Genomic DNA, 27564 nt, shown 5'->3' with positions numbered 1-27564 from the left:
AAAAATTAGAATTTTGGCTAATAAGAACATGTGGGATGCTTCTGGATTAGTTTTGCAGAACATCATAAAATAGTGGGCTATAAAACCAGCAGTGTATAATAACAGCTAACTGAAAACACTCTGCAAGCCAATCTTTCTGTTTTAACTTTAGAGGAAAATGTAATTTCAAAAATGAAGAAAACATCTATGTTTCTTCCAAATACCTCTAACTAGACAGTATTTTATGCAGTAAACTAAATGGGAGACAATAGCTTCCTTAGACTACAGTATGATAATAAATCTGAGTTTGAAAGAATAAATGCTTAGTCCTAAGATTATGACTTAGTAGGAATAGCCACATTTAGCTTTCTAGAACCACTTTATCTGATTAGAAAAATGAACACAAGGGAATTAATGTATACATTCCTAAATTCTTCAGTATAATTTGTGCTCTATACATCTGTCTTTTAGATGACAAATTTTAGGGACCAGGTCTTTCACAAAACATCAAATAAGCTGTTCATCTAAGTAGAAAAGAACAGTATTTTGTAACAAGAAAAACTGCTGATCAGTCTTAACTTTGGAAAATAGTGTGGCTGTTCATACATCTTGTAAAAAGTTGGTGAGATTTTATTTTTTGAAACAAGTTTTGATATACAGGAATGGGTCGATATGTGAGAAGAATCACACTGGTGATTGCCTTTGTCGAATACTCCTGCTGTGACTTTGCTTTCCATCATACTAGATTTCTAATATTTGTGTTTAAAGAGAAAGAATCCAAATATTAAATGTGGAACAGAAAAAATTGTATGTAAGAAGAAAACTAAATATAAAATAAATTTGCATTGATAAATGAAATATTTGTCTAAACAGACTAAAAGTATGTCCATCTTTCTTTTTGCAAATGTTCCAGCCTTGCTTTGCTCATGCTGGGGTCTGGCTGTACTAGTGCTAAAACCAGCTGCCTATTTGAGAGCTGGTTTTCTTGGCATTAGGTACCAGAATTAACCAAACTGAAGTTTGCCTGTTGAGTTTTGGGAAAATCAGTTAGGTCCTTTATGATCCAACTTGCAAGCGATTTCCACTAAGTTTGTGAAATATGATTGTGGAAGGAGCTCCATTGGGCATGGTGAGTAGAACTGGCAACTTAGGACTTGGGAGATTGTGCTTTGAGGCTTAGCCATGTGCTGGGTGCTGAGACGCCCCCAGTTTTCCTGTTCATTTCCTAGCTTATGTGCAGTGTCAAGAAAATGCAGCTTCACAATGTTTTTAAAGTCATGCAGGCCAGCAGCTGCCTTGGTGCTTTCATGCAAGGCTGGGCTGGTATCTCCAGGCTGAAAGCCCTGGGGGTACAACACAGAGAAGATGGATGATAATGGCTCTGCAGGATCTGGGCAGCTTCAGAAGCTGAAACACTTTCTTCATGTTCACTTTTCCACTCATCTTTAGCCCCAAAGCCTCAGATAAAGGGCACCTCTCTGTAGATTAAGCATTTCTGATAAACATTCACGGTGGATGTATAAGCACCCTGAAAGGACTCCCAGGCCTTGTCTTCAAAAGATGTAACACTGGGGTTTGCCTGCATTTGTTTGTGACTTCTCAGTCAAACGAACATACCAACTTTTCATCTACCAGGCTTCCAAAACTTCTAATTGATATGGAAATTATATATGTGCAAGGTATATAAGAAATCTCTGATTTGGTTTTGTCAAAGCATTACAAAAGAAACAAACTTTCTGTTAAGAAATATCAGTCTGTGTGAGACTGGCTGCTTAGTGAGAACATACTACTCCACACATTTTATAGGGCAGAAAGGAACAAAGCATTTTGTTTCTTTACATGAAGGATGCTTTGGTTAGACTTGACTACTCTTCTTCTTTTACTAAAAATTATACAAGAACGTCTTGTTCTTCTTTTACTAAAACTGATACATTTCAATCTTATAATGACAATGTTTCACTAAAATCTGATATTTATACTTTTATTTTTGTTCCAGGCCAGCAGTAAAAGAAAATATTTGGAACTTGGAGATTACCCAAAGGACAGAAATTTGGGGTTATAAGAAGCAGCACTGCTTATCAGGCCTGAATTTCACATGTATTGAGTGCTGATTGCTTCCAAACCAGTTCCTTACTGTGTGGCTTCTGTAGGAGAAATTCCGTCAGTTCATCATTTACTCATATGTTGGTCATTCTCAACCATCAATGCATTTGTGAACCTCCCTGCTGTTTTACCAGCATGACTGGATCCACATGAACCCAAATCTCTGGCCTTTCTCATAATCTGCTACAAGGCCACCCCACCAGAGCTTTCTGATTCAGCTGGTGCAGGGAACCAACGCAAGAACCATTTCACAACACATGAGGTGTATGTGTATTTTCCCACATTACTCCTCACCCATCCCAGCCACTATCCAAACATGAGGTATGACAGAAGACATATTGTCAAACATATCTAAATGTTATAGACCCTTCACCTTTCTTGTCTTTGCTGTAGGATTATAGCTGTTGTGTTTTTTCAGTAGTCAATGAGCTAATTTAAATCTCAGAAACTGATTGTGTTCCTTACAGATTTCCAAAATAAACAAAGTCTTGAGCAACATATCTAGCAACTTAATTCTCTCTTTTGTGTTGAACATCAAAAAAATATATATTTGTATTTCCAGTTATATTGCAGTCTATGCCAAAAATGTTAGCAAAAAGTCAAGAAGTCAGTAGAAGAAATTGTGTTGGATCATGACAGGGACTAATTCAGTGCCACAGTACCTCCATTAGCTGAAAGGACTGATCTTGTGGGTGAAATGGCAGAGACTTTGAGGGTTACCACATGCTCATCTCAGTCCCATTTCTGAGATTTAGTGACATAGTAGCAGAGTCAGACATAAGCACAGAGAAAGTAAAAATAACTACTACCTAAGGACAAAAAATAAGAGATTAAAACCAGACTGTTTATCCTGGTTGATCTTTCAGAAATATTTTAATGTTATTGCATCATTATGAATAGAATAGTAACGGTTTTATTCAGTAGGTTTTCTGGATTGCCTTTTAATTGGATGAGAGGCACATACAAAATTCAGCTTCAGTCCCACCTTCCCCCCTGAAACATTCACCCTTACTTTATACAGCACTGTCAAGCCTCTTGATGTGGTATCCCTCCCCTAACTGAGTTGGCAGACCTATCTGTCCTTGCAATCTTCACAGTCTGCCTCCATCAATTCTCCTTCTCTTTCATGTATGCAAATACATGTCTATGGCATGAGCCATCAGTAGAGTTTTAGTTCTCCTGAAGAGGCCAAACAATAGCACTCAGATCTCTGAACATCTGCATATGTTTTTAGTAAGCTCTGTTCATTTCAGGACTGCCACTTAGATGCACTTGAAATTACAACTTTATTAAAAAAAATCTGTTCTTCATGTTTCAGCCTCAGACCACGAGCTCATTCCATACTGTGCATCAAGTAAACTTGGATGTCAAAAATATTTTGGTCTTGGGTCTTACTGGAACTAGAAGTTGCAAGGTAAAGGCTGTATATTGCAGGAATCCAAACTATTTAGTATGTCAACACTGTTTGAAGAGACACGTGTGCGTCATGTTCTTGTTTGCAAGCTAATTAGATTGCTTGTTTTGAAAGATGGATTAATGAATTAATCACAGGGTGCGGTAGATGTTTTTTCTTGGCATTCTGAGACTGATTTAATATAAAGTGTTTTATTTTTTTCCGTGTATGATTCACTTCAGAACTCAAAAACACAAAAAATAGAAATGTGAAAATGATAACTGTGTTAAAAAATGAATATTATTTTCACTTTGGCACAGTCAGTTTTCATTTATGTTATCTGAAACTGTAGATAGTACCAGCAACCATGGAAAGAGGGAACGATATGGGAGCTTTCTTGTTAAGAAATCAAAGCTGAATGGAAAAGGGTGTGGTTTTGATTGCACAAAATGTCAGACAGGTTTCTGGTTTGCAAATATGAAAACAGGAGTGGTTCACATTTTGATGCTTTCTCATACTGCTGCATTTATAGAATTTATTTTTTTACTTTAGTCAAATCAATTAAATTTTGGCAACTCCTAATATTGCAAAATTCACAACCCCAAATTCACATTCAAAAGCAGAAGGCAGCAGAGACTAGGATCTGGCTCAGCCTCTGACCATTTCTGGCCAATTCACCGAGCTGGGCATTTATATGTGCACTTTTCACTTATTTTCCTGTTTTTCAGCTTTCCCATTCTAAACAACTGCCCACTTAATGGGTAGAATTATGCACATTATTTTCATGGTGATCCAACCTGTTGAGCACTGCATGGTGAGATTCTTGCCCTTGGCACACAAGAAAATAAAGAGTCATGTTCAGCAATGCCAAATTGTGTGATTCTGAGCAAGACATTTAGCATGAACTGTGAACCACCTGGTCTTCAACCACTTTGAAAATGAAACGTGGAGCCAGATTTTCAAAGGTATTTACCTTAATAAATATAGATATAAATGTCCAAGGACAGAGATAAGGTGCCCTAGACACTTTTTTAAAAGCTCCTGGGAAATTCTTGGAACTCTATCAGTAGGGGTTAGAAAGCTACGCACTTATTAAAATCATGCAAATCAAACCTTTGCAAATGCAATCTTTGTTTCCTGACCCCTTCTGTTTTCACCTTCAGCTATACAAACACTCTGTGCAGATACAGGACTGTGAAGTTCCTTCACCAACAACCTCCTTTTCATTCTTCTTCATTACTAAAACTGAAGAAATGTAAGAGACCAAAGTGCAGACTGCAAAATCTGCGTTACTAGTAAAGGGGACATTTTACACCCCAAACATATCCCATAAAGTCATGCACTGAGTCAAGGCAGAGTCCCATACCTGTTGATTAGGAAAATAAGCATTTTTCTTGAATATTAAATAACAGTTAAATGGAAATTTAGCAGAAATAACACAGGAAGACTGAGTCCTAATTATGTATCAGAGCATGACTATACAAACATCTAAAAGAGACATTATCAAACCAGAGTGAGTGAATGCTACCAATAACCCATACCAGTGTTAGATATGGATTTAGTTATGCGTTGCAATTTCTCTTCACATCTGCTTTGCTTGAAAGCAATAAAATAGAGAAAGTTGTCACCATCATCCATCTGTTCCAAAAGCCTCAAAATCATGCTTTAGTGTGTTTTATGGAGTGCTTAGTGCTGCTGAGATTTATTGCATCAGCTGGAAAACAAAATTGTTATTATTTCATGTTTTCAGCTGTCTGATGGTGAAAAACACTACCTTTTAGGCTGTTGCTGAGTACAGTGATGTATTTCAAAACTCGATTAATACCCTATGGTCCCACCTGTGTGGATGTTCTCAGTTCAGTCAAAGAGAAAACAGAGAGTTTCTAACCAGGCAAGAGCCTGGGAAACAGTTGGGAAAGAATGCAAATAATTCTTTATCTTTCTTGTTGTTCACCTTGTTTATAGATTAGTTCTGCCACTGAGCATCATTCACTGCACACCAATGGTGTCAGATGTTTTAACTCTGGGACCAATGGAATTGGTCTGGACAATGCTCTCTATAAAAGAGAGATGTATTTGAAATAAATCGGAGTTCTACTCTCAAGCCTTCTCAACTGGAGTTTTTTCATACTGTCCTGCCTCAACAGCATCACACCTGAGAATCCAGACAGCTGATTTTTTTTAATTTCTTTTGCTTTTTGTACATTAGCTAGTGTGTGATAGTGCTGCAATATGACCACATGACCAACAAGTTTTCAATGTAGCACTCAAGTAATATAAATTCCTTGGAATAAAAGATGCATATTTTATATGAGCACACTGTACAGAACAGACAGGGGGATGGATTCACCAGAAGGGCCAGGGGAGAAGAGCTCTGTCACCAGCCTCAGCATTCCAGCAGGCCAGGTCATGTGGTGGGAGCCCCTGCTCACTCCTGCTCTCTCTCTCCCCAAAGCCACTTCCCCATCCCAATCCTGAGTGATGCACCCAGGGCTGTGTCCCTGCTCAGGCCCTGCTCCCCCTGCTCTGTACCTCTCAGCTCATGTCCCTGGCAGTGAGCTCTCCTAGGTCTGCACGGCACTGGGACACATGTCCTTCCCAAATCAAAGTCATACTTCTAGCATAGGCTGTGACTTGCACTGCGAATAGGGATTTCCCCAGGTAATGGCAATCGTAAGTGCCCTGAGTGCCCAGAAGTGTGCATGAACTCAGCTGCATCCTTAGTTTTTCTGTGATGTCCTCAGAAAATGTATTTGCATTTCCAGCATTATGTTACTCTTCACTTGGGACAGTCACTTACATTCATAGGAAAATTTGGAGTGAAAGGAGCTCAGACCATGTGGCTAATAAGCACAGAGAACATGGTCAGGTCCTGTGGTCTCTGGCTTTTTTAAGAACGTGGTGCAGGCAGAGGTTGTTCAAGAGGGCAAAGAAGAAGGAAGTGCAATGAGTCAAAAAAGGCTTTCCCCTCCTCCTTCCAGCCCAGGATTCCTTAGCCAAGGAATGATCATCACTGCACAACTTGTAAAAATGTCTCTTGTGATTAGGAGGGAGCATGCAAGAGATGGAACTTTTATATTTTCCTCTGATTTGCCTTTCTCAAGTGCTTAAGGTATGTCCCACCTCTTTTCTCTCCAGAAAGCCATTTGAACTGTTTGTCAGTGGCTTCTTCACAGAGCTGAGGGTTTCAGCAATAAATAGTTCGAGGACATTTTGAGGCTCTGAGATCTGAAGCCTCACCCTCTGCAGCTGAAACTCAGCATGCTCCTCCCTAACACTTTGTGGGATGAAATCAGAAAGCTATTTTGGGAAATCAGATTTCTCAAAAATGAGAAAAAATAAAACCACAAACTTCAATGCTACTAAGTACTCACTGTCACATTTAAAGGCATATTTCTGTCTGTTTGGGTTAGAAAAACTGCAGATGTCTCTGCACAAAAACGAGGCAATGAAGAGTTGGATAATTCTCTGTCAGCTCTATTGCAATAGTTTTGTGAATAACTTTTTTACTTTATATCTGGGGTTCAAGAGCTGCTTTTCATCTGCATTACTGCAGAGTACAGTCTGTAATCTTCTTTTCAGTCTCATATTAAATAAAAAAATAGAAAATTGGAAAACAAAAAGGAGGTGAGCACTACTTCAGTGACCCACTTACTTTTTAGTAAACTTATTTTATTAGAACTTGTGTGATTCATGCTGCACAGTTTTGTTTGAGTATTGCTTAGGTTAATTCACACTAGAAGGATGCAAAACTGCTCTTATGAAACCAGTTAAGGAATTCATTTTAATTGCCAGTACCAAAGGGGCACTTAGGTGTCTACTCATGTGTAACCTATTGGAAAGAAGAGTATGCAAATTATCTGATGAATTTAAACCATACTAAATTCTTCCTTCAATATAAATTGATCTCTAATTATCTGAATATTGTTTTAGATTTTAAAAGAAGTCTTGACAAAAGTGGAAGGAACAAATCCTGAGAAAAACTAATCAAGGAAACACCTTTAATATTAAAACAGATATTTCCCAGTATTTTTGTAAAATGGGCTTCACAGCCTATTTTAGTTATAATCCTATTTAAAGACTTATTGGAGTAAATCAGTGAGTTAGTTGCCCCACCAGATCAAGGAATCATATCCAGGAACTCTGTAGGCACTGAAATGAAGTTTGGAAACTTTTTGTTTAGCCTTTGTTTATTTGCTTGCACCCACTGATGAACACTGGTGAAGTAGATCACAGGTAAAGCACATGCATGTGTTGCTGCAGAACACTGCTTTGTGTAAGATCATGTTTCTGCACCTAAAAGAAGGTTATTGAAGTCTTTAATTCACTCCAGCTCTTGTTAAAATCGTGGTAGAGTCCCTCTGGCTGGCACAGTGGAAACTGTGCAGGCTCCTTACGCTCTAGCCGCAGCAGGCTGAATCCATGAGAGAGCAGTAAATACCATTTGTCATTACTTTTTTTCTCATTAGATTTCCCTCCCACTTTAAGGGTAAAAAAAATGCAAGGTGGGGAGGGCGTGAAAGACTTGTGAGTTGTGCTGCTTTCTACTGGAGGCACTTCTATAAAGTGCTCTTTCTTAACATCACTGAAAATCAAGATTCCCCAGTTGAAAATTACTGTAATGATGGAAAGCTTCCTTCTGCCGTGGTTGTGTGGCGTATTATTCACCCTCTACTCTCTTGACTCTTTAAATAGCTTTTATTAGTATAATCTAACCTCTTTATCTTGCTTCCCACATACAGGAAAAAAAAATCTCATAGATAACAGTTTTCATATGCATTTATTAGATACTGTGAGTTTTATTACTGCATTTCACTCTAAGCCTTAAAAAAATGTAAACAGGCATTGCTATCCTAGAAAAGCTGCTGCAAACTTCCTGAGTAGTGCCCTACCTCCAAAAAAGCTCACTGAGCAAAACTATTGTAATTCACATGGTAGGTATAGTGAAGTATTTAACCTGTAGTTAATTTATTAAGGCCTTTCATGAGGATCTGGCCTCAGAAATAATAAGGCTTAAGATTTCTGTATGCTTACTAGCTTGAAGTTTAGCCCCACCAAGTCAGACAGTGTGATGTGCTTTGAGTAGCAATTGCATTTAAAACCTTTCACGCAACAGCAATTAGGCACCTAATCTGATTTGTCTGGAAGAGCACCACTTTTCTCCATTTACATCTGAAATTATGGTCAGCGCTGCCAGTACAAAGGGAACCTTCATCAAAAGTGACTTCTTTCATTCCCACATAATAGATACAATGCTCTACATTTCACAGATTAGTCTTCAACTTGCCTGAACTCTCTCCCTTTCATGAATAGCCCACACATGAGCCGGGAACACTCATTTCTCTGGAATTTATTTGGAAATCACAGCTCATGATCACAACAGTGGCTAATGCTTTTATGCTTCTTGTTTCCATAGGTTACTTTTTAAATATCACTGCTGTTCATTAGGCTGTATATGATTAACACCCCTTCTCTTCAGCAATTAACTATTTTATCAGATAATAGACATTAATGTACAGGACCACCAGACACTGAAAAATGAGGCTTACTTCAACAGAAGCATGTATTTCTGTGCTAGTTATTGTGATAGTCTTTCTTACTAGAAAGAAAATGAGGCAGATTTTGCTTTCAGTAACACTGCTGTAAGTGCATAATACTGGCACATCCACAGCGTGGTTCTTCCAGATTTACACAGTCATAGCTGGACTGTTTCTCTAGTAAAACAGAATTCTTGTCCCTGTGTGGGTCAGAATAGCTGCCCTCAGCCATATGGCTGACTGCAACCTTCAGGATAGAATCTCTCACCTCTGATCTGAGACACAAGTTTTTATTATATTTTTTTAACATGGGACATTGTTTCTAAAAAATGTTTTTTCTAAAAAAGTTCCATGTTTTCTACCTCAGCTAATGAGAAGTGACAGAGAAACCGGAATGCTTCTTGTAATCAGAAATCTGACTCCAGGCATACAAGCTGAACTCATTGTCAGTTCACTACTAAAGTATGGAATTGTGGGAAAGCCCTTTATTGGGGCAAATCAGTGTTAAAATTACGTATGGTAAAATTCCGCTGGCCATCATGTAGCTTATCAATAAAAATATTATGTGTTTCCACAAGGATTTTTTTTAATCTTTTTGACATTTAAAGTACCACTGAAATATAACAATGAAGCCAATCTTCTACTCTGGAAATAATTTACAAAGCAAATCTTTGAGTACTGTCACATGATGAAGAATCAGTGCAGATTTTCATTTTTATAATTTTCATACAGCTCTTTGCAATATATCACTAAGAAAGGATCTGGAATTATGGGTCACAATGAAAGTTAAAGAGCAAGGATGTTGCAATGCAGTTTATTAAAATCTGCTTATTCCAGCAACTGCTTTTCAGTGGCAGGTATGACTGTCCTGTGCAAATCACTAGTCAGGAGTTTCGGTGGCAGCTTGCCTATGCAAACCCAACTGATTATAATCATCGCTTCCCTCCTCTGCTGTAGAAATTTGCACTGTGACACACAATACCAGATGCTGGACACTGGCTACTATAATAAAAGTTAATTTGCAGGATGTTAAGAACTGTATTAATTTTCAATGTGGCAAAACACTAACAGTTGGCCCAAGTGTTGTTTCATCAGCAGACTAAAAGAGGAAGTAAGTAATGAATTATATAAAGGGCTTTAGATGACAAGTGTTTAGATTAGCCAAAGTCACAGTAGGCTGAAGGGATGTTAGAGTAACCAAAGAACACAAAGCAGAGCAGCACAGTGATGGCTGAATACTTTGTGGCTTAAAGAAGAAAAAGTGAAGGCATTTACCTGGACATATGGTACAATTTATGTAACAGCTTCTATAAGGAACTGAAAAAAAATCTTTCATTAATATTTCCTTCCCCTGCCCCACCTCCTCCAGAATACTCTACAGCCTGCTCACTACGAAACCCTGTGAAAATCATGGTTTATCTTAAATTTCTGTATGATACCAGGTAGATAAGGGATTAAAACCCAAGCCTGTGATATTTCACTATGTACTTTAACAGCAAGCCCTTAGGCTTTAAATGATGTTTTTATGCAAGTGAAGCAAGTGCCCATGGAACAGCTGCATTACACAGGGTGCTGCGGTGATCACTGCAGCACTCTGGTCCATCAAGACACTTCTCACTGAGCCCTGAGTTGGCATGAACAGATGAGTGGCAAACTCTTGAATCCTTTCCAGGACATGAGCAGGGTATTGCATTGTTCAAGGCACACAGTTCTGGATCAAAAACAAGAGTGGAGCTGCTCTCAGATTTGGGGCTTCCTTTAAATTCTAGGTCCACTTTTGTATCCCATCCAAAGAAACTCCTATGAAAGTCAAAGACACAAAGAGATAAGGGGCAATAGTAATTTCTCAAGCATGATTTCAAAGATTGTATATATTATAGACCCCATGGTGTTGCTGTTAAAAGATAGCCATTCTTTACAGTTATAAATTGTGTTTAAATTGAACTTTGACTTCCTACACAGGCTTATGTTTTTATAAGCCATGGTCAGACTGTGAAACGAACACAGCTCTAAATGTTAGTGTTAGGTATGAAGATATTCAGAGGACATTCTGGGCTGATGCTCTAAACAGCACAGCTGAAGTTCACAACCAACAGGAAGGGATATGGGCAATGTCCACAGGTATTGTGCCCTGGCTCCCCCAGGGCGTTTATACTAGTCCCTTTCTGTTGGAAGGCTGGCTACCAAGAGGTTTGGCATGGGACAAGAACTCAAAACTGTGTCACTAGTTACCTGCAATTGTCTGCCACAGTATCCTCATTCATCTGCACTGAGCAAGAGTGAATAAATTAATTAATAAAGGAATTTTATTAAAATAAAAAGGGGTTTTGAGACCAAGAACCAGAAATGGAGTGACAGAAAGACAATGGCAAGCACAGACAACCGCTTTAATCAAAAGTATGGCAATGAGAGAAATGTCAGTAAGAAAATCAGATCTTTACTAGTTTGCCCACCATGTTCCCTCTCCGAAATAGGTTTAAAGCACACATCTGAATTATTCTAACTGAAAGCCAGTGCAATTTCAAACAAATAGCTTGTCACCCACACAAAAGCCATTCAGATAGTGCAACATCAAACAGGAGACCCAGCAGCAAATAAGCTAATCTAAGCACCCCTTGGAGAGCAGCTCTTTCAAGAAAGCCAGCTGAGCTACAAAACTGCTGGGGATGATTAACATCAATGCCATTTATTGGCTTTCTTCAAATAAAGACCTCAGTGTAAGGAAATAATTGAAGAGACAACTAAACTCTGTTAGAGTCATAATTAAGAAATTATAGGTTCCAGTACACATATTGGTCTATACAACTCATTCAGGATAATGACAGAACAAGCTTTTTTTTTTTTTTTTTTTTCACAAAAAACATTTTATTAACATTACTTATGAATTTATATTTAGAAAATATTGTAGGTGAAATTAACTGAAATTCAGACATGACTAAAATACAAAATATAAAAGAATGTGCAAAAGTATCACCATAGGCATAACCTACCATAAGAAATATAAAAGTGCCTCAAAAGAGGGATTACTCTTTTGTAGATGAAATTTGCAGAAATTTCTGCTGCTCTGCTTCAACAGCCAGTGCATTATCACAAATATCAAAATCTTCTGCAGATGTAATCAGCATAGTTCCATTAAAATCAGTAAAACTATGTTGATTAATGCCATATGAAGATCTGCAGTAACTTAGCAAAAATTTCAAATGTCACAAAAAAGTAATGGCTACATTTTTATTTTAATACTCAACTAACTTATTCATTACCTTTGTCAGAGTGTTTATCAAGGCATCCCTATTCCAAATTCTCTTCTGTGGGATGAGCTGCATTTAAATTTATACTTCTTTTACACTTACGAAGGCTTTTGAAAGCTTTCACTATAAACATTAACTGTAAATTACAATCTATTTAAATTATAGGGCCAAAGTATGTAAATGGCAGGGCAATAAACCTCTGAACACACTTGTGAAAAGTTCCTTTTCTTTAGCAAGCAGAGGATGCAAAACAAAATTTAAAAATCCATGGTAGATTTTCAGTGTTGGACTCTCCTTCGTTATAATAACAGACATTTAATTTTTCAAATTTTAATTGATTTTCAGCAGCTGAAATTTTCTCCCAAGGCAGTAGTAACATTCCCCCCATAAAAACATGGAAATCTAAACAAGTCTTTCCAAAATATTATTACAAACACAGCAGAAGAACCAAACTTCATTCTTCTATTAAGTACAGTTCCTTATAAAAAAGTAAATTGCATAAAAAGCAGCTCTGAAAGACAGAACTATGTCAGTATAAAACTTTGTGAAAAATATCTTACAAAAGAAGAAAGTGGAATTGACAAAAGTGTTTCAAACATCCAAGAGCACGTCAGCTTTAAGACTTCAGGTTATACATCTGAGATTTTTTCTTCAGTTTTCTCACTATTTTTCTGCGGAGTACATTTGTTGGCTTGTTGATACTTGGTTTCTGATTTCCTGCTAACAAAAGAAAGGAAGCAGTTAGGGAAACTGAATGACAAAACTGTTACTACTTGTTATTGTTTAAGTTTTGTTCATGTTACATTGTTCACTGTCCAATAATAACAAACATACCAGAAACTGTAACATGTATTCCCATGCATTCCCTATTGTCACACTGTAACGTCACCAGTGTGTTTACCTTTGGCACTGGAATCCTACTTTGCTGCTCTTTTTCTGAGCATCAAAGCCTTATCTAAGTGTCCTGCAGTTACAGCAGAATGGAACTAAATACACTGCCCTCTGTTAAAAAAAAAAAACCAAACAAAACAAACAAACCCAACAACCAACCAAAAATTAACCCCACATAAACAAAAAATCTTAACCTATTCTTACATTTCTCTGAACAGTGGGGCAAAGGTTAAAATACAGCCAGTGCTTGTGGGAGATGTAAAGATAAAATTATTTGAGTTCCTGCACATAACTCACAGAAACTGCAAAATGGCCTAAGACAGTCAGAGCTAACGCCAGATGTGCTTTCAAAGGCTGCATGAATTGTGTGAGAGCAATTCAGAAAACAAGTCTTCTGCAATCTTGACTGAAAATCTTTGTTTTTATGCTACCTATTTACCAGCATGCAGAGCCACTGGGGCCAGTTCCCAATTCTTTTGCTGTAACCCCAATGCATTTACTTTCTTTTCCAATATAAACCTTTTCTAATAGAAATTCTTTATATAAAGAATATAAATATTCTTTTAAAGATTAAATTAATCACAAACCCTTTCACTCAAAACACAATAGATCAGTTTAACAAACAGCTGTATATTTGCAGAGGGAAGGTGAACTGAATTCAGCTTGAGACTCCAAGAGGTAACATGAAAGCTGCTGAGGAGGAAATAATGGAAGCAGGAGAGGAGGAGTGGCTTAAGGTGCCTGAATTATTTGCTTAATGTTGCTGTGCACTCCCAAGCTATAGAAATTAATATGCATAGCACAACATTAATCAGCACTAATTATGCCCTTAACTTTGGTCTTCAGCTGTACCAAGCCTTACTGAACTGTGAAATCCCCAAGTTCATTAAAAAGCTTGTAACTGATACTTCACACATGGCTATCTGGTGCTCTAGTTACAAGACAGACAGCATCTCCTTACCTCTTTCTTCCACACATACAAAAAACAAAAAAAAATGTGAGGAAGAGAGAACCCCCAGGTGAATCTGGCTGGGTGTGGGCAGGGGCAGTGGGGAGGTGAGACGCTGAAGAAGCAGTTTCCATCCTCCTCACCCTGCACACTCCACACTGGAGCCTGGCCCAACCACTTCACAGGTAGTAATGGATGCAAATTAGATAATCACAAGCATCTCAGATAACTTAACATACTATTAGAGACTCTCTTGTAATAGGATGGCAGAGACACTCAGACTTGTCATCCACAGAAATATTACTGTCATGACTAACTGGCAGGCAATACTTTTATTTCTCAGGACTGTGCTCAGAGTACAGTCCTTGCCCCAGCCCTGGATTTCCAGCCCAGAACTGAAGAATCATCTCCCAGCATAAGGCTTCTGACTATACAACTTCAATACTGAAGTACTCAGTTCTTGTGAGTATTATGTTTAAAAGAGAGCTGCTTTTTAGTTTTTCCTTTTTCTTTTTCTCAAATGCAATGCACATACCTAATACAGTCTTAAGTACTTTTCCCATTAGTATCGATTTTTAGAATACTGTGTGCAATGTCTGCTTCCTAAGTTTTCTGGGCAACAACATACAATTATGCTTTTCTCTATCTCTCTCATTTATTTTCATTAATTCAAATTAATTAAACGAGAATTAAAACTTGCAATAGCTGCAATATGACTGCAAATAAAAGCACAACTGTTTTGATTTACAAGCACAGGCAGTAGCTGGTTTGAATAAAAGCATTAGGAAAAATCAATTATCATTCCAAGCTTTCTCCCCATAGCCAGAGAAAACAGCCAACACAGCACAACTGATGAGGCAGAAATCTTTAGTAATGGGAATAGGAAATGTGAGTAGGCAACAGGGAATTAAGGAAGGATGGCAACTTCTAAAAATGCAAAGGGAAAAAAGTAAATTAATTTCACAACTGACTTTAATCCTATTTAAAACTATCCAGCATGAAAGGATATCTTAATTAGTGATCATGGAGATACTGAACAGTTTAAAGATTGATTCCTTGTGGGCTCTAGGAAGTAGGCTTAGTCTATTTTGCGTGCTCCCTCCTCTACACTTCATTCAAATATGGTGTAACCACTTCACATTACACTGATCTTGCCAGAAGGATTTAGCATTGCCTTTCAATTTTCCGTGCCCTTAAAAACACAAGAGTCCAAATGCAAAAAGTACACCTGTAGCAAGCCAAGATGAATCAAAGAACACTATGAACATTTGTTACTGTTATATGAATTTCTTTAAATGCTTGTGACTGACAAAATACAAAAAACAAAACAAAAAAAAACAAAACAAAAAACCCTTACCATTTCTACAGACATTGTAGCAATCCATTTCAGTGACGAAGTTGTTGGCATTTCCACCACAGCCAGTATATCTGAACTCTTTACATGATTTAGTCTTGGAGTCATAGTAATAGCGAGGCACAGAAGAGGAACATAATCCTTCATCCATTGGGCTATAGCAGAGCAAGGGGCCAGCTTGGGAAAAAGGGACAAAGGAAAAAAGAGCGAGAAAAATAACATAAATTTAATCTCTGTACATGGCTTCTTAAAATTGATTCTGAAATAAATTTTGTGTCTAAACAGTCCTTTTTCCCCTTGAATTGACACTATTATTGATCACTTCAAAGACTTTCTACATCTTATTCCTGGGAGCTGTGCATTTGAGAAAGCAACAGACCATCCTAGAAAACAGGATTAGATCCCATAAGTGAAATTCATCAGCTTCCCCCATTTGTGATGCTATACATATGACAGCAAAGATTTTTATGTGATCTTATTCCGCATATATAGGAATATAGCAATAATTTCAATGCAAAAGTCTCTGTAGAGGAAAAAAAAAAAGGTACAACTTTTCTATAATTTTCTCAGCAAATTCTGCTTGCAGCAAAAAGTAAAAATCCAACAATTTTCCTCAAGAGCCAGTTTCTTTTTGCCTCAACAATTTTTTTTTCTGCTGTAGCCCCTTCATCAACCCACTGTATGTCCAACAGAAATAATTCAGCTTTCACCTAAGAAAATGCTGATAATCTGTCATCAGCCACAAATAAATGTCATCAAGTACTAATATCGCTTAGGGCAGTGACAACTTCTATACATTCTGGTAAATCTTCAAAGAGCCTATCTTGAACTAGATATTAACCTGATGGTCACGTCAAAGCTTAGTTATAGTCATCTGCTCATAATTGGTACCAATTTTATTTAAAGCTCAAATGGAGAGACAGTGAAGAATCATATCAAGCAAAACACTTTTGTTAGAAGCTGAGCTGTTGAGTGTCAAAAACCTGAGCCACCTACCACAAGCTCCCTAAAATTCTCATCTGAATTTTAGAAAGGTGCTTCTGCTTTACATTGCCACTTCCCTGAATGTGACTGCCACAATCTCTAACACATCTTCCTCAACACAGAACTTCAACCTTATTATTTCTCTTCAAATAGAGCTCTACAGCTCTCTAGAAGTCAAGAAATTGATTTGGTATAGCTATGGATCTATTTAAGATCTTAGCATTTTTGTTCTTTCAGTAACAGCTAAGACAACTTATTAAAATTAAAGTGGACAATATAAACATCTGCTTTACACAAGTCTTCAAAAATACCACTACATGGGTTTTCAGAGGAAAATATCAAATGAAGTATCATCTTCATATCACTTTCAAACCATCTATTTTATTAAAAATTGGAACAACCATTACTTTTTTCTGGTAGACAGTGGTCCACACAAGACTGCAAATCTCTGAAGTTGTTGCCATTTCCATAACAGCCACCATAGATGAATTCCTCACACCTCATCGAGCTCAAGTTAAAGGCATATCTTCTTAGATAACTCCTGCAAGGTCCTCCATCAGCCTCCATCCGGCATAATTTGGGCACTTCTGCAGAAAAAATAATTTCATCCCCTATAAAGCCAGCCCTTCGTGCTTCACATACAGAACAACATGGTAGTATAGGCAAAACAGTATTACTTCAGTTGCAGGCAAGTCCCAGTTTGTCCCACCTGCTTTTTACTGGAGGAATTCAATGCATTAATTAGCAATTAAGTGCTATATTAAATCACATTTAAAATACTAATAGATAAATTCCACGCATCACCTCTGGATCAACTCACTCTGTATTTTCTGCCTAAAATTGACATCAGCAAGAAGCTGCAACAAGCAGGAGGGTCACCAGTTCGACTCGATCTAAAGGTCTTTTCCAACTTAAACAGCTCTATGATTCTAGGGCTCCGTGGTATATCGGGTGGGTGCAAAGCGTCCCGCAAAGCCGAGCAGCCTCCCCGGCGCGCCCCCTCCAGCCCCCTGCCACGCCGGGACCCTCTGGGGCACCGCCGGTGCCTGGACTCACTCTTGATGGTCCAGCAGCTCTTCTCGCAGTCGTCGAAGGTGAGGAAGTTGTTGGCGTTGCCGTAGCAGCCCCCGTAGGTGAACTCCTGGCAGCTCTGCGTGTGCCGGTCGTAGTACCAGCGCGGCACCAGGGCGCGGCAGGGCCCCTCGTCGGGGGGCAGCAGGCAGGCGCGCTGCTTCTCTGCGGAGACAGCAGCCGCGGGACTGAGGCCGCCGCGCCGGGGGGCGGCCCCGGCCCCGGGGTCCCACGAGGGCCCGCTCCTACCTGTGAGGGGGCGCTGGGCCAGCGCGGCGCTCAGCAGCGGCAGCAGCAGCGCGGGCAGCGGCAGGCGGCGGCCGGGGGCCATGGCGGCGGGCGGCAGCGGGCTTCGGGGAGCGAGCGGCGCTTCCCCGCCGACGGCAGCGCTTTATATGCACCGGGGCGGCTTCCCCGGGCCGCCTCCTTGCGCAGGTGGTGGGAGGGGAAGGTCTGATTCAGCGGGGCAGGAGGTCGCGGCTGACCCGGCCGTCACCGGGGCGCGGAAAGCTGCGCGAAGCCGAGTCCGCCCCGCCGCGGGAGCAGCGGGGCCGGGCGGGGGGCGCCGCCGGGGCTGCGCTCCCCGCAGAGCCTCCGCCCGGGGCTGGGCGAGCTGGCTGGGGTCCACTCCCCGCCCCGCTCACGGTACGGGATGATGCTCAAAGAACGTTTCCTGTAAATCACAGAGAATCCAGGACAGGTCACTTAGCGAAAGCCTCCCTCTCTTCCCCCGTCATCCTCGCCTTCCCCCCGTTCCCCCGAGGCCGCTCCCTATTCGGAAGCTCCGGGTAGGGGACGGTGGAACGCCGAAAATCAAACGCTGATCCTGCTGCAGGTCCTGATCCAGCCGGATGGAGTAGAGGCTGCTTGGCGAGTGCCGCCGAGACAGACGCGCGGCACTAGTTTACCTCCGTAGTGAAAAACGCTGATGAACTTGAGAAAATGCGGCATCGTCAGAGGGCTTGGACTCTGGAGAGGTCTAATGGATAACAACTCTGGCAGTGCAAAGAGGGGTGGATTTCAGGATGGATAACAACTCTGGCAGTGCAAAGAGGGGTGGATTTCAGGATGGATAACAACTCTGGCAGTGCAAAGAGGGGTGGATTTCAGGAAACATCATGACCGGGTTTATTCTACAGATTGTAACCGCACCAGGCGGTTACATCTCATCACAATGAGATGTGATCTGTGGGAGGAGGGGTGAGCGGCAAACAGCGCGTTTTCCCTCTCTAATTTAACAGACACATTGCATTAATTAGTGTTTACCCCGGATCGCATATAGTAAGAGAGATAAGAGTGGCTGTATATTAGGCGTGTTCTCCATAGATAACAACAAACTAATCTGATCTCCTATTGTTCTGCTCTGCTCCCTTTACAGTGACATTGGGCCGCAGTCCTGCAGGCAGGCACTGCCTTCGATGGGTTGCAATACAGGGCCCTGGAAATTTGTGGCCTGCAGGAAAGAAGACAAAGTCTATACAGGCTGTAAGCAGGAGGCACTTCAGAGCGCCCTGTTTACTTGAACTGACTTTCTCTCCATTGCTTCTATGCTTTCCTTATGTTGTGGAGGACTACAACCTAGTTTCCTGACATAGTTTTATTTTTCATAAAGGTAAGAAAGGAGCAAGTCTAATTCCTACTCCACGTACATGACTTCTGAAAGGGTATGAATGGCACCTCTTTCCCTCCTTTTCCAGAACTGTTCCTTTTTTCAGAATCTCCAGTAGCTAGAGTATAAGTGGGTGCTTTAGTGACAAGAAAATAAACTCTGGTGCAGCTTGAGTCATCATGATGGGATGTATGTGCCACGATAGATTCTTATAGCTACAACAGTTATTAATGGGTGTCCTCATTTTTAGGGATTTTGTTCAGCATATTAGGCAGAGCAGCTATATCAAATCTTATGTCCCTCCTGAAGAAAGGAACCAACAAACAAATAAAAAAACCCACATACTTTTTCTATTTCCAAAAGAAATCAAAAAGTCTTCTTTCTAACATTGGGAAACTAAAGTAGTTTAATATGATGTTTTTTAATATGTTGTCCTAGACTGATGTCCTTTAGTTTTCATCACATTTTTTTTGGAATTGCAAAGAGAGAAATTTAAATACCACTTTAAATAATAGCAGCAAAGTGAATGCTGCAATGCAAGCACCATTTTCATTATTTTCCATTTCGTCTGTGCACAGACACATAGAAATCAAACTGATTTGAAGCCCCCTATCCATCAATGCTGCTATTCAGCTTCTCCTTTGCTTTAATTTAGATCAGGTAAATATCTGTAAAAATACATGAACCACAGTAAATTTAACACAGCAAGTCGTAGAAAGTCCATTACTGAATGCCATCTGCAGAACTAGTCACGACAGCAGAGAGATCAGTGAAAGCTTTCCATTACAGAGCTCTGGGTACCAAATTCTTCCAACCCCAACCATGTCAGTGGTATGCCAGAGCCCACCTTCAGCTCACTCCTGCACCCCACACCTGCCTCCACCACATCCCATGCTCTCTGCCTCTCCACACCACAGTGTTTCTGCTCCCACCAACAACCCAGGCTGTTCTGAGATGCTGGCCAGCCAGCTCCTTCCACCTGTTTAGACTGGCCCACTACCAGCAGCTGGTGTGGTTTGGGAATACAGCTGTCAGTGTAGGTTTATGGGGGTGTGGAAAGTGCATACCATCAGCTGGGGAGGGGAAGATAGTAGCCATAGGGAGAGGGAGAGAAACTGGTTTTAGTGAACTGGCTAAAGTTAAACGAATACAAACCCCAAGGGCACTATAAGAGCAGTGCTGGAGAAGATGTAAATCTTACATGCTGCTGACAGCTGCTTACATCTGGTGAGTAGAAAGAGGAGGAGAAAGGAAAAATGTTTAATGGGAAAAAACAGAGAAGGAAAGAGAGAGGGCTAACTGCCTGTGAGGATCTTTGAAGTGGCAGATAACAGAAGGACTGCAAGCCCATTTTAATAGCCTGTAGCTGTGTTCAATCTCAGGGGTCCTGAACTGTGCTTCCATTGCTATTGTAGGAAAGCAGCTGCTAGGATGAGAGATGCTAGGTGCTGTACAAACATGCATGGAAGGACCACTCAGTTTCTAAAAGCATAGAAACCTATTTGGGATCTAGACCTCAAACCCGTATGCAACCACAGGAGAATTTCCTAACTACTTCTGAATGCATCCCTTCCCTTATGTTCAGTACTCCACCTCAACACCTGTCATAACTCCATGTGTTCAGAGACCCTTGTGCAAGCCAGGCACAAAACCCCTCTTAAGCAATGTTGCAATTCTGCTTTGCAGAGATACCTACCAAAAGGTTGCGCTTTTGGCATTGATGGGCTGGCTACCTGTTGAGGCACTTTATGTGGGAGTGGTTTCTTCCATTCTCTACCTTAGTCCAGTTCATCTGTAGTTGTAATGCACAAGTATTGAGGAACGTACCCATGCACACCACCTGCTTCTGCCTTAGCAGCTGGGCAGAAGAACACAGAGCCCAAGAATGCTGGTGGCACAGAGAATGAGTGATTTCTATGGCCGGGAGGTGCATGAGGAGAAGGTGGTGGGGGGAAAGATCTCACTGCTGGGCCAAAAGCCCCAGCCGACCTCGCTGCTCTTGCCCCGCGCTGGAGTTGTAGAGGATGAGGCCAGGGAGGTCAGCACAAGAGGGTCTCCCAGCTCCCGGCTCCTGCTGGGACGGCCAGACCTCCCTGTGCTGGCAGGGCCGGTGTCAACGCCCCGGCAGCGGGGCCGGGCCGGGCTCTAATCCGGTTAGGGGGGATTAGCGCGCAGGTTTAAAGGCCGGAGCGGCGCGGGGAAGGGGTGCAGGAGCGCCGGGGAGGAAGCGGCCGCCGCCGAGCAGCGGGGCACCTCGGCCGGCAGCGTGTGAGTGAGCCCGGGGGCGGGCCGGGGGCGGCCGTCCCACAGCCCCGCCGCCGCCCGGGGGCTCCGGCCCCGGCGGCCTCGCTGCCCAGACGTAACCTTTTGTCCTCGCTCCCTGCGCACTTCTGTAGTGTAGACGATGCCAGCCATCAACATCGAGGACCTGAGCGAGAAGGACAAACTGAAAATGGAAGTGGAGCAGCTCCGGAAAGAAGTGAAGCTGGAAAGGCAGCCGGTGAGCGGGCGCGGAGAAGGGGCCCGGAGCTGCCCGGGGGCGGCGGGGCCGGGTGCGGAGCGGGGAGCAAGCCCGCTCCTCCCCGGGCGGCGGGGCTGTGCGAGCCGCTCGTCCGCAGAGCCCCGGCTGCTTTGGGGCGGCCGCGGTTTGCACCGACGGTCCTGCCACCACTTTGGGTCAGGGGCCGGGGACGGCGCTGTTGGCACAGCACCGCTAACACCCGCGGGAGCGCCGGTCCTTCCCGGGGTGGCTGTGGAGCCCGGGGGAAGGAGCGCACCATCCCTGGGATAAAGCGCCCCGAGGGTTTGGCACGGGTCTCCTCGCCGCGGCTGTTCCCCGTGGGTTTGGCACCCCCTAACTTCCCCTCCCCGTGAGTCCCTGGCTCCCAAGGCCGGCACCAGACTGCCTTGCTGGGCGAGGGAGGAGCACGTCGCGCTCTGTTCCGCTCTTCTGTATGCAGAACGCGCTGGGACCTGCTGGTGCTAGGGGAGGGGTGGTCCTCCCTTGGGAAGCCAGGAGAGGGGAACCCTGTCGCGGCATTGCACCCTGCCTTGGCCCGCAGCCGGGTCTCAGCCGCCCGCGCCCCCGCCCCGCTTCCCGTGCTGTGCCGTGCCCGGGCGGGAGGGCAGGAGCCAAAGCACCGCCCGTGCCGAGCCGTGACCCACCCAGCCTCGTTCCATAGACATTTAGACGTTTTCACTGATTGTTCCTTCCCACAAGTACTTTCCCCTTAAAGGTTTATGGTTTTGTACATTTTCTGTAGACGAAGGATGTGTAGAACTGATCTTACTCCATGATGAAACTATCTTTTTTTCAATTCTGCACGCCAGTGGAGGTAAATTACACCTAAAAAACCCTTCAAGTTAGGACCAATAATGCGTTTATATGTGTGAATCAGTTAACATTAGTCATGTTGATTACATTGAACGTCTAGGTTTTAGCCTAGACCTATTTTCTTTAGAAAATAAGAAAGCTGGAGTTATGTTTTAGCTGTCAGTTAGGAATCAGCGATTACAGATATTACAGTATAGTCTAAAGCTCCAGCAGTATTGAGGGCTCAACATCCAACTAGTATTGATACATGTATCATCTCTCAGAGATGATTCTTAGGCTACTAAAATACACTCTGCAGGATATAAAGTTTTGGAAATAATAATAACTTTAAATACTTGTCTACATTTTTTTAATAAACCAAAACCCTGATCACTTTAGAAAAATGGCTATTTTCAAATTTTCCTGTAGTGAAACATACTTAATTTTACCAGTGCATTGTAACAGAAGTTTCCTTGGGAGAATGAAATTGGTGTAGTTGCCACAGTCCCCTGGTACCTGGTATGGGTGTTACAGGGATTGTAACACCCTGGTATGGGTGTTACAGGGATTGGGGTATGCAGAAACCACATTACCGTTGGTACCAAAATAAAAACATGAGCCAAAATTTTCTTGACCCCCCACTAATAACTTTATGAAATAAAAAGGAAGTGGCCTTTGGAATGAAAAAATTTTCTAAATGTGTATTTAAGTAGTTTTTTTTTTTTTTCTTATAAGTGAAAGTGATCCTGGCAGTACTGACTGAAGTAAAACAAACCCTGGTCCTTCATATACTTTGGCATGCAATTTTACTATGGGTGCTCCAATTTGAATGAACAAAGTTCTCACGGCGCAGAAGAACAAGACACATGTAATGGGATTTGTACATCCAGCATCTTCTTTGCTCTAAGGCAGCTAGATCTTATTTTATGCACTGTTTAATTGGGAATTAACTCTGTTCTTTCTGATGGTTTAAAGCTTAATTTTGCACAGGCCATGCTCTGTCGTTTGTGATACAGCAAGTGAATTAATTGGTTCTCTTGTAGTTTTACCTTTGAAATAAAATATAATTAACAGAAGAGGCAAGGGGCCTTAAATTAGAAATACTAATCATCTAGTGGCCTGGCCAACAGCTGATTCCTGCTGCTGACTCTGCACAGCTGTACCACTGCAGGGCCTGTGGGTAGGAAGGGAGGAGGTGGGGACAGAGCAAGAATGTGTCCTTAGGCATGTCAGGTATTTGGGCATCTAGGGACAGTTTCTGCTGGCATGGGGAGCAAGAGATGTGTGTGCACAAAGAACCTCAGGAGACGCAGACGTTCACTTGTGCGCTCTCAGGCTCCACAGACACCACTACCACATGTCCTGCATGTGCTTCTGTGTCAGTGAACAGAAACTAAATATGCTTCTTCATAGGTGGGGTCTGTGCAAGCTTATCTACATCAGTGCTAGTTTGAATGCTATTGGAAGTGTTATAGTCTCAAAATACAATAGGCTCTTTTATTAACCATTGTTTGAAATAACCCAGGTAACCAATTTGTCTTTCCTAGTTAGATTCTCATTCAAGGTGCATCATTGCGATAGCAGAACTGCGAAGAAAGAATTGGTATTACTACTGAAAAATCATTGCTGAGTGTTTTGTTTGTGAAAAACACATAAAGCCGTAGATACTTTGAAACTGAACTGAAAGTTACTGAACCAGAAATTGTTGACCATAAGTCATGCTGGTGCTGAGGGAGAGTGTGATCCACAGCTTAATAAAACTAGATTGGCTAATTATGAACACAAATTTAACTACGCAGCGTCGGCTGTCTGGAGTGGTGTTTACATTCTCAGAGATACTCACATGTTCTGTCAATATCAGGCTGTGAAAAGAGAGGAAGGAAGCAGAGTATTCACGTGCTTAGTGCTCTGTGGCCAGATATTTTATGTTTGGTGGGAAGGGAATAAGAGAGAATGTAAATTCACGGGTTTCCTCCTCTGATGAACATTTCCCACGACCGTAACGCAGTCACTTTTCTGTCCTTTCCCCCGAGGTGTCCAAGTGCTCCGAAGAGATCAAGAACTACATCGAGGAGCGGTCGGGAGAGGACCCGTTGGTGAAGGGGGTTCCCGAGGACAAGAACCCCTTCAAGGAGAAGGGAGGCTGTGTCATCGCTTAGAGAAGGAACCCCGCGCCTTCCCCTGGAGCAGACATTCCTCCCGTAACCTAGGGAGTAACTAGCGTGTCCCCACCGCCGCCGGTCCGTGTCGAACGAGCACAGGAGCGGATTTCTTTTTATTTTCTATTTGTCCTTAGAAAAGTACAGAAACCCACGCGAAAGCTGCCGAGCCCCGCGCCGGCCGCCGGGCAGGGCCGGCCGTGCCCCGCTCCCCGCCGCGGCCGGCCCTGTCGCCGCGCGGGGCCCGCTCGCCGCCCGCTTGTCGGTCTCTTCCTGGCTGTTCGTTGGCATTAAAGAAACCTGCCCGTAACCCGAGAGCTGCCGTGCCTTGCTGCCGGGGCGAGAGAGCGGGAGGAGGGCGGGGCGGGGCGGGGCGGGGCAGGCCGGTCCGTGCCCGGCCGCTTTGCCCCGGGCCGGCGGGGCTGGGCGCTGCGCGGGCGCTGCGCGGGCGCTGCGCGGGCGCTGCGCGGGCGCTGCGCGGGCGCGGCGCGCCGGGGACAGCCCGCGGCACCGCCACCTGCGGGAGGCCCTCCGGAAGGTACCGGGGCACCGGGAGCGAGCCAGGGCGAGGGCAGCGAGCCCGCGGGACGGCTCGGCGTGCGCTTAAATAAGTAAACTTGCCTCCGGCAAGGCCAGAAACCGTGTGTTCCCGGCCTGCGTGCGACCCGCCGGGTGGCAGAGCCTGCCCGGTGTGCGCTGCCCTGGGCTCGGTCCTGTCGAGCAGAGCCCGCCGGGCACCGTCCCCGTTCTAGAGGCGCACACAGTGGGAGCCTCCTGAAAAACTAAATCATAAATAAAACGGAAACGGGGCGCTTCTGGTAACGTAGCATGTAAATTGCATGCCAAATGGCAACCTGTTAGTAATGTTAGTGCTGGCGAACTTCGTGTATTCCCGTCAGCGAGGTCAGTGTCATCCGCAGATCTCCGTGGCACTGTTCAGGGTGCCTGCCAAAGCCAAAGAATCGGCAGGTTCGGCTGGAGGGAGCCCTGGTGTGGTGCCTGCTGCGAGGCCGAGCACCAGTGGGAAAGAGACATCCACCTTTAACATATGAACCGCTGGGAAAAGTGCTGGAGTTCAGTACCTGCTGCAAGGGCTAAACACCATTGTTGTGGCCACCACATAAAAACAAACATACAATGGGTTCAGGAGAAGGGAATGTAAGGACTTATCACAGATTGTAGGCAAGTTTCCAAATTCTGGCTGGTCGTGCAGTGCTCTGCTGTAGTTTTTTAAAACAGTATGCTCTGGATTGCCAGATACTTTCATATGAGTTTGGAGCTATGCTGCCCTATGGGTGTTTTTAAAAATTATTTGCATAAAATTACTTGCTTTTAAAAATTACTTGTATTTCCCCAAATAAACTTAATTATTTCCAAATTTCACCTCTCCTCCAGTCCACTGTGGACAAAACATAGAGGAATTACTTCTGAATGAAGTGACATTTATCTTGGCTTTGATTATTTTATACGTTCACACTTCCAGTGTTAAAATATCCCAAACCCAGCGTAATTAATCAGATTTTCTATCACTGAGATCTGTTATCACTGAGCTTTGGGAGAAGGGGATGTATTGTATCTGTTATAAAAAAGAAACCCGAGCAAAAAGGAAAAGAGACACATGACCTGACACTTTCTTAGTAAATTAGTTTCATTTCTCTACATTCCTGGACTCTTTGGAAAGCAGAAATGAGATGATAGAGAAAGAACCAAAAGCTGGAAATGAAGCCTCCTCCTTCACCTGGATTAATAATTTAGAATTTTGTAGCTAATACCATTGTGTCAAATTTGTGCTGAATCTGACTGGAGAGAGCCTTCATATATCTATATCTGCAGAGCTATCTGCCCAATGAACCTGTTCCCTGGCATGCTGCTCTTCATTACATGCCCAGGGACAACAACTGCATTCATAAAAAATTAGTGTCCTGAAATGCAGAGGACAATGCCAGACCTTGTGAAGGATGTGATCTCCCACTATCCATGACAAAGAAGCAGGTGATTTCAAGTCCTGCTTCTCTGTCATGGATAGGTTAAGGCACACATTGTTTTGTATCTCAAGTATTTGTAGCTGTGTATTGAGGACAGGGGAAATAGCTATATTAGTGTCTGCTAATTGCTGCTCTGCTGTGTGACACAATGCGTTTTTTAAATAAAAAATTCCCCTCCCTTGATTTTTATGCTTGCCATGCCTACTGAAGTGCAGATAACAGTATGTTCTACCTTGCTGGGTTCAATACAGATAATTACATCATGGGCTAAGAGGGAAGGTGATGCTACATTTATCACATAAAGCCCTGTGATAATATATTGTAAAATAAATCATAGTAGGCAATATAAACCTGCTTTTTTTCATTGCCCTCCATTTAAAAAAAATGCTCACATAGCACTTATTTTAGATTTGCTCTGATCATATTGGAAAAAAAAGAAAAAACACTATTTATGTCAAATCCAGTCTGATGTTCACACAAAGCTTCTAGCAATCAGTGTTTGTTTTGTCTTAAGTTAAGCCTTTCCTCAGTGACTTTAGGATAAATTGAAAAGTGTCCCCAAAGTCATTGGGAGAGAATGACCATTCAGTATCTGCAGCACATTTTAAGTATACCTGTATACCTTTCCAGTAGCTAAATCCAGATGCAAGTACCAGAAAAATCAGAGAAATGAGCAGTGCAATTCCATGAGTGAGAACTAGATTTTTTGTTTGTTTGAATTAATTTTATTTTTTAGTTTATTAATGTGCTTTAAATGATCTATAATGTCCCAATTGTTCTGAGCAGGATGAGGAAGAGACTCTTTTAATTCCAGGGGCTGTTTTTAGCAAGGGTATTGAAATAATCCTGTGAGTGGTTTCCTTTACAACTTTATAGGTCACCACCCTTCCTCTTGGAAATTGAAAACGTAACTTTTCCTTAACTTGTTGAACAATGCTTGCAGTACACTGATATCCTACAGCTTGCTTCAGTAATTAGTATAACTGGTT

The 27564-nt window shown here is 42.3% G+C and overlaps 2 protein-coding genes across 4 annotated transcripts; one reads left to right on the top strand and one right to left on the bottom strand.

Moving 5' to 3' along the window:
• Positions 1-11859: 11859 nt before the first annotated feature.
• TFPI2 (tissue factor pathway inhibitor 2) lies at positions 11860-17840 on the bottom strand. Of its 2 annotated transcripts, none has more exons than XM_077787984.1 (5): positions 17759-17840; positions 17495-17674; positions 16846-17025; positions 15458-15631; positions 11860-12980 (listed from the first exon to the last, which is right to left on the bottom strand). In XM_077787984.1, exons 1-5 carry the CDS (start codon positions 17838-17840, stop codon positions 12877-12879), a joined length of 720 nt encoding a protein of 239 aa, XP_077644110.1. In that variant the 3' UTR covers positions 11860-12876. The 2 variants fall into 2 exon arrangements, with proteins under 2 accessions (XP_077644110.1, XP_077644112.1); XM_077787986.1 differs by having other exon boundaries at positions 11860-12977.
• Positions 17841-21308: 3468 nt separating this feature from the next.
• Positions 21309-24783, top strand: LOC110482444 (guanine nucleotide-binding protein G(I)/G(S)/G(O) subunit gamma-11). 2 transcript variants are annotated; one of them, XM_021551708.2, is made up of 3 exons: positions 21309-21386; positions 21515-21618; positions 24465-24783. In XM_021551708.2, the coding sequence occupies exons 2-3, from the start codon at positions 21523-21525 to the stop codon at positions 24588-24590; spliced, it is 222 nt and encodes a 73-aa protein (XP_021407383.1). In that variant the 5' UTR covers positions 21309-21386; positions 21515-21522; the 3' UTR covers positions 24591-24783. The 2 variants fall into 2 exon arrangements, with proteins under 2 accessions (XP_021407383.1, XP_021407382.1); XM_021551707.2 differs by lacking the exon at positions 21309-21386 and having other exon boundaries at positions 21437-21618.
• Positions 24784-27564: the final 2781 nt, after the last annotated feature.

This window comes from Lonchura striata, chromosome 1, assembly GCF_046129695.1.
Source record: "Lonchura striata isolate bLonStr1 chromosome 1, bLonStr1.mat, whole genome shotgun sequence".
NCBI classification, from domain to species: Eukaryota; Metazoa; Chordata; class Aves; order Passeriformes; family Estrildidae; genus Lonchura; species Lonchura striata.
The sequence above is the reverse complement of the archived record's forward strand: the minus strand, read 5'-3'. Positions and strand labels throughout refer to the sequence as shown.

Excerpts from the sequence above, each read along its gene's own strand:
- TFPI2 (XM_077787984.1), bottom strand. The coding sequence starts at position 17,840 with ATGGCCCCCGGCCGCCGCCTGCCGCTGCCCGCGCTGCTGCTGCCGCTG. Across the intron at positions 17,026-17,494 it reads GAGCTGCTGGACCATCAAGA|AAGTGCCCAAATTATGCCGG; the intron begins GTGAGTCCAGGC and ends TTTTTTCTGCAG. Across the intron at positions 15,632-16,845 it reads CCACTGTCTACCAGAAAAAA|CTGGCCCCTTGCTCTGCTAT; the intron begins GTAATGGTTGTT and ends CTTTTTCCCAAG.
- LOC110482444 (XM_021551708.2), top strand. The coding sequence starts at position 21,523 with ATGCCAGCCATCAACATCGAGGACCTGAGCGAGAAGGACAAACTGAAA. Across the intron at positions 21,619-24,464 it reads TGAAGCTGGAAAGGCAGCCG|GTGTCCAAGTGCTCCGAAGA; the intron begins GTGAGCGGGCGC and ends CTTTCCCCCGAG.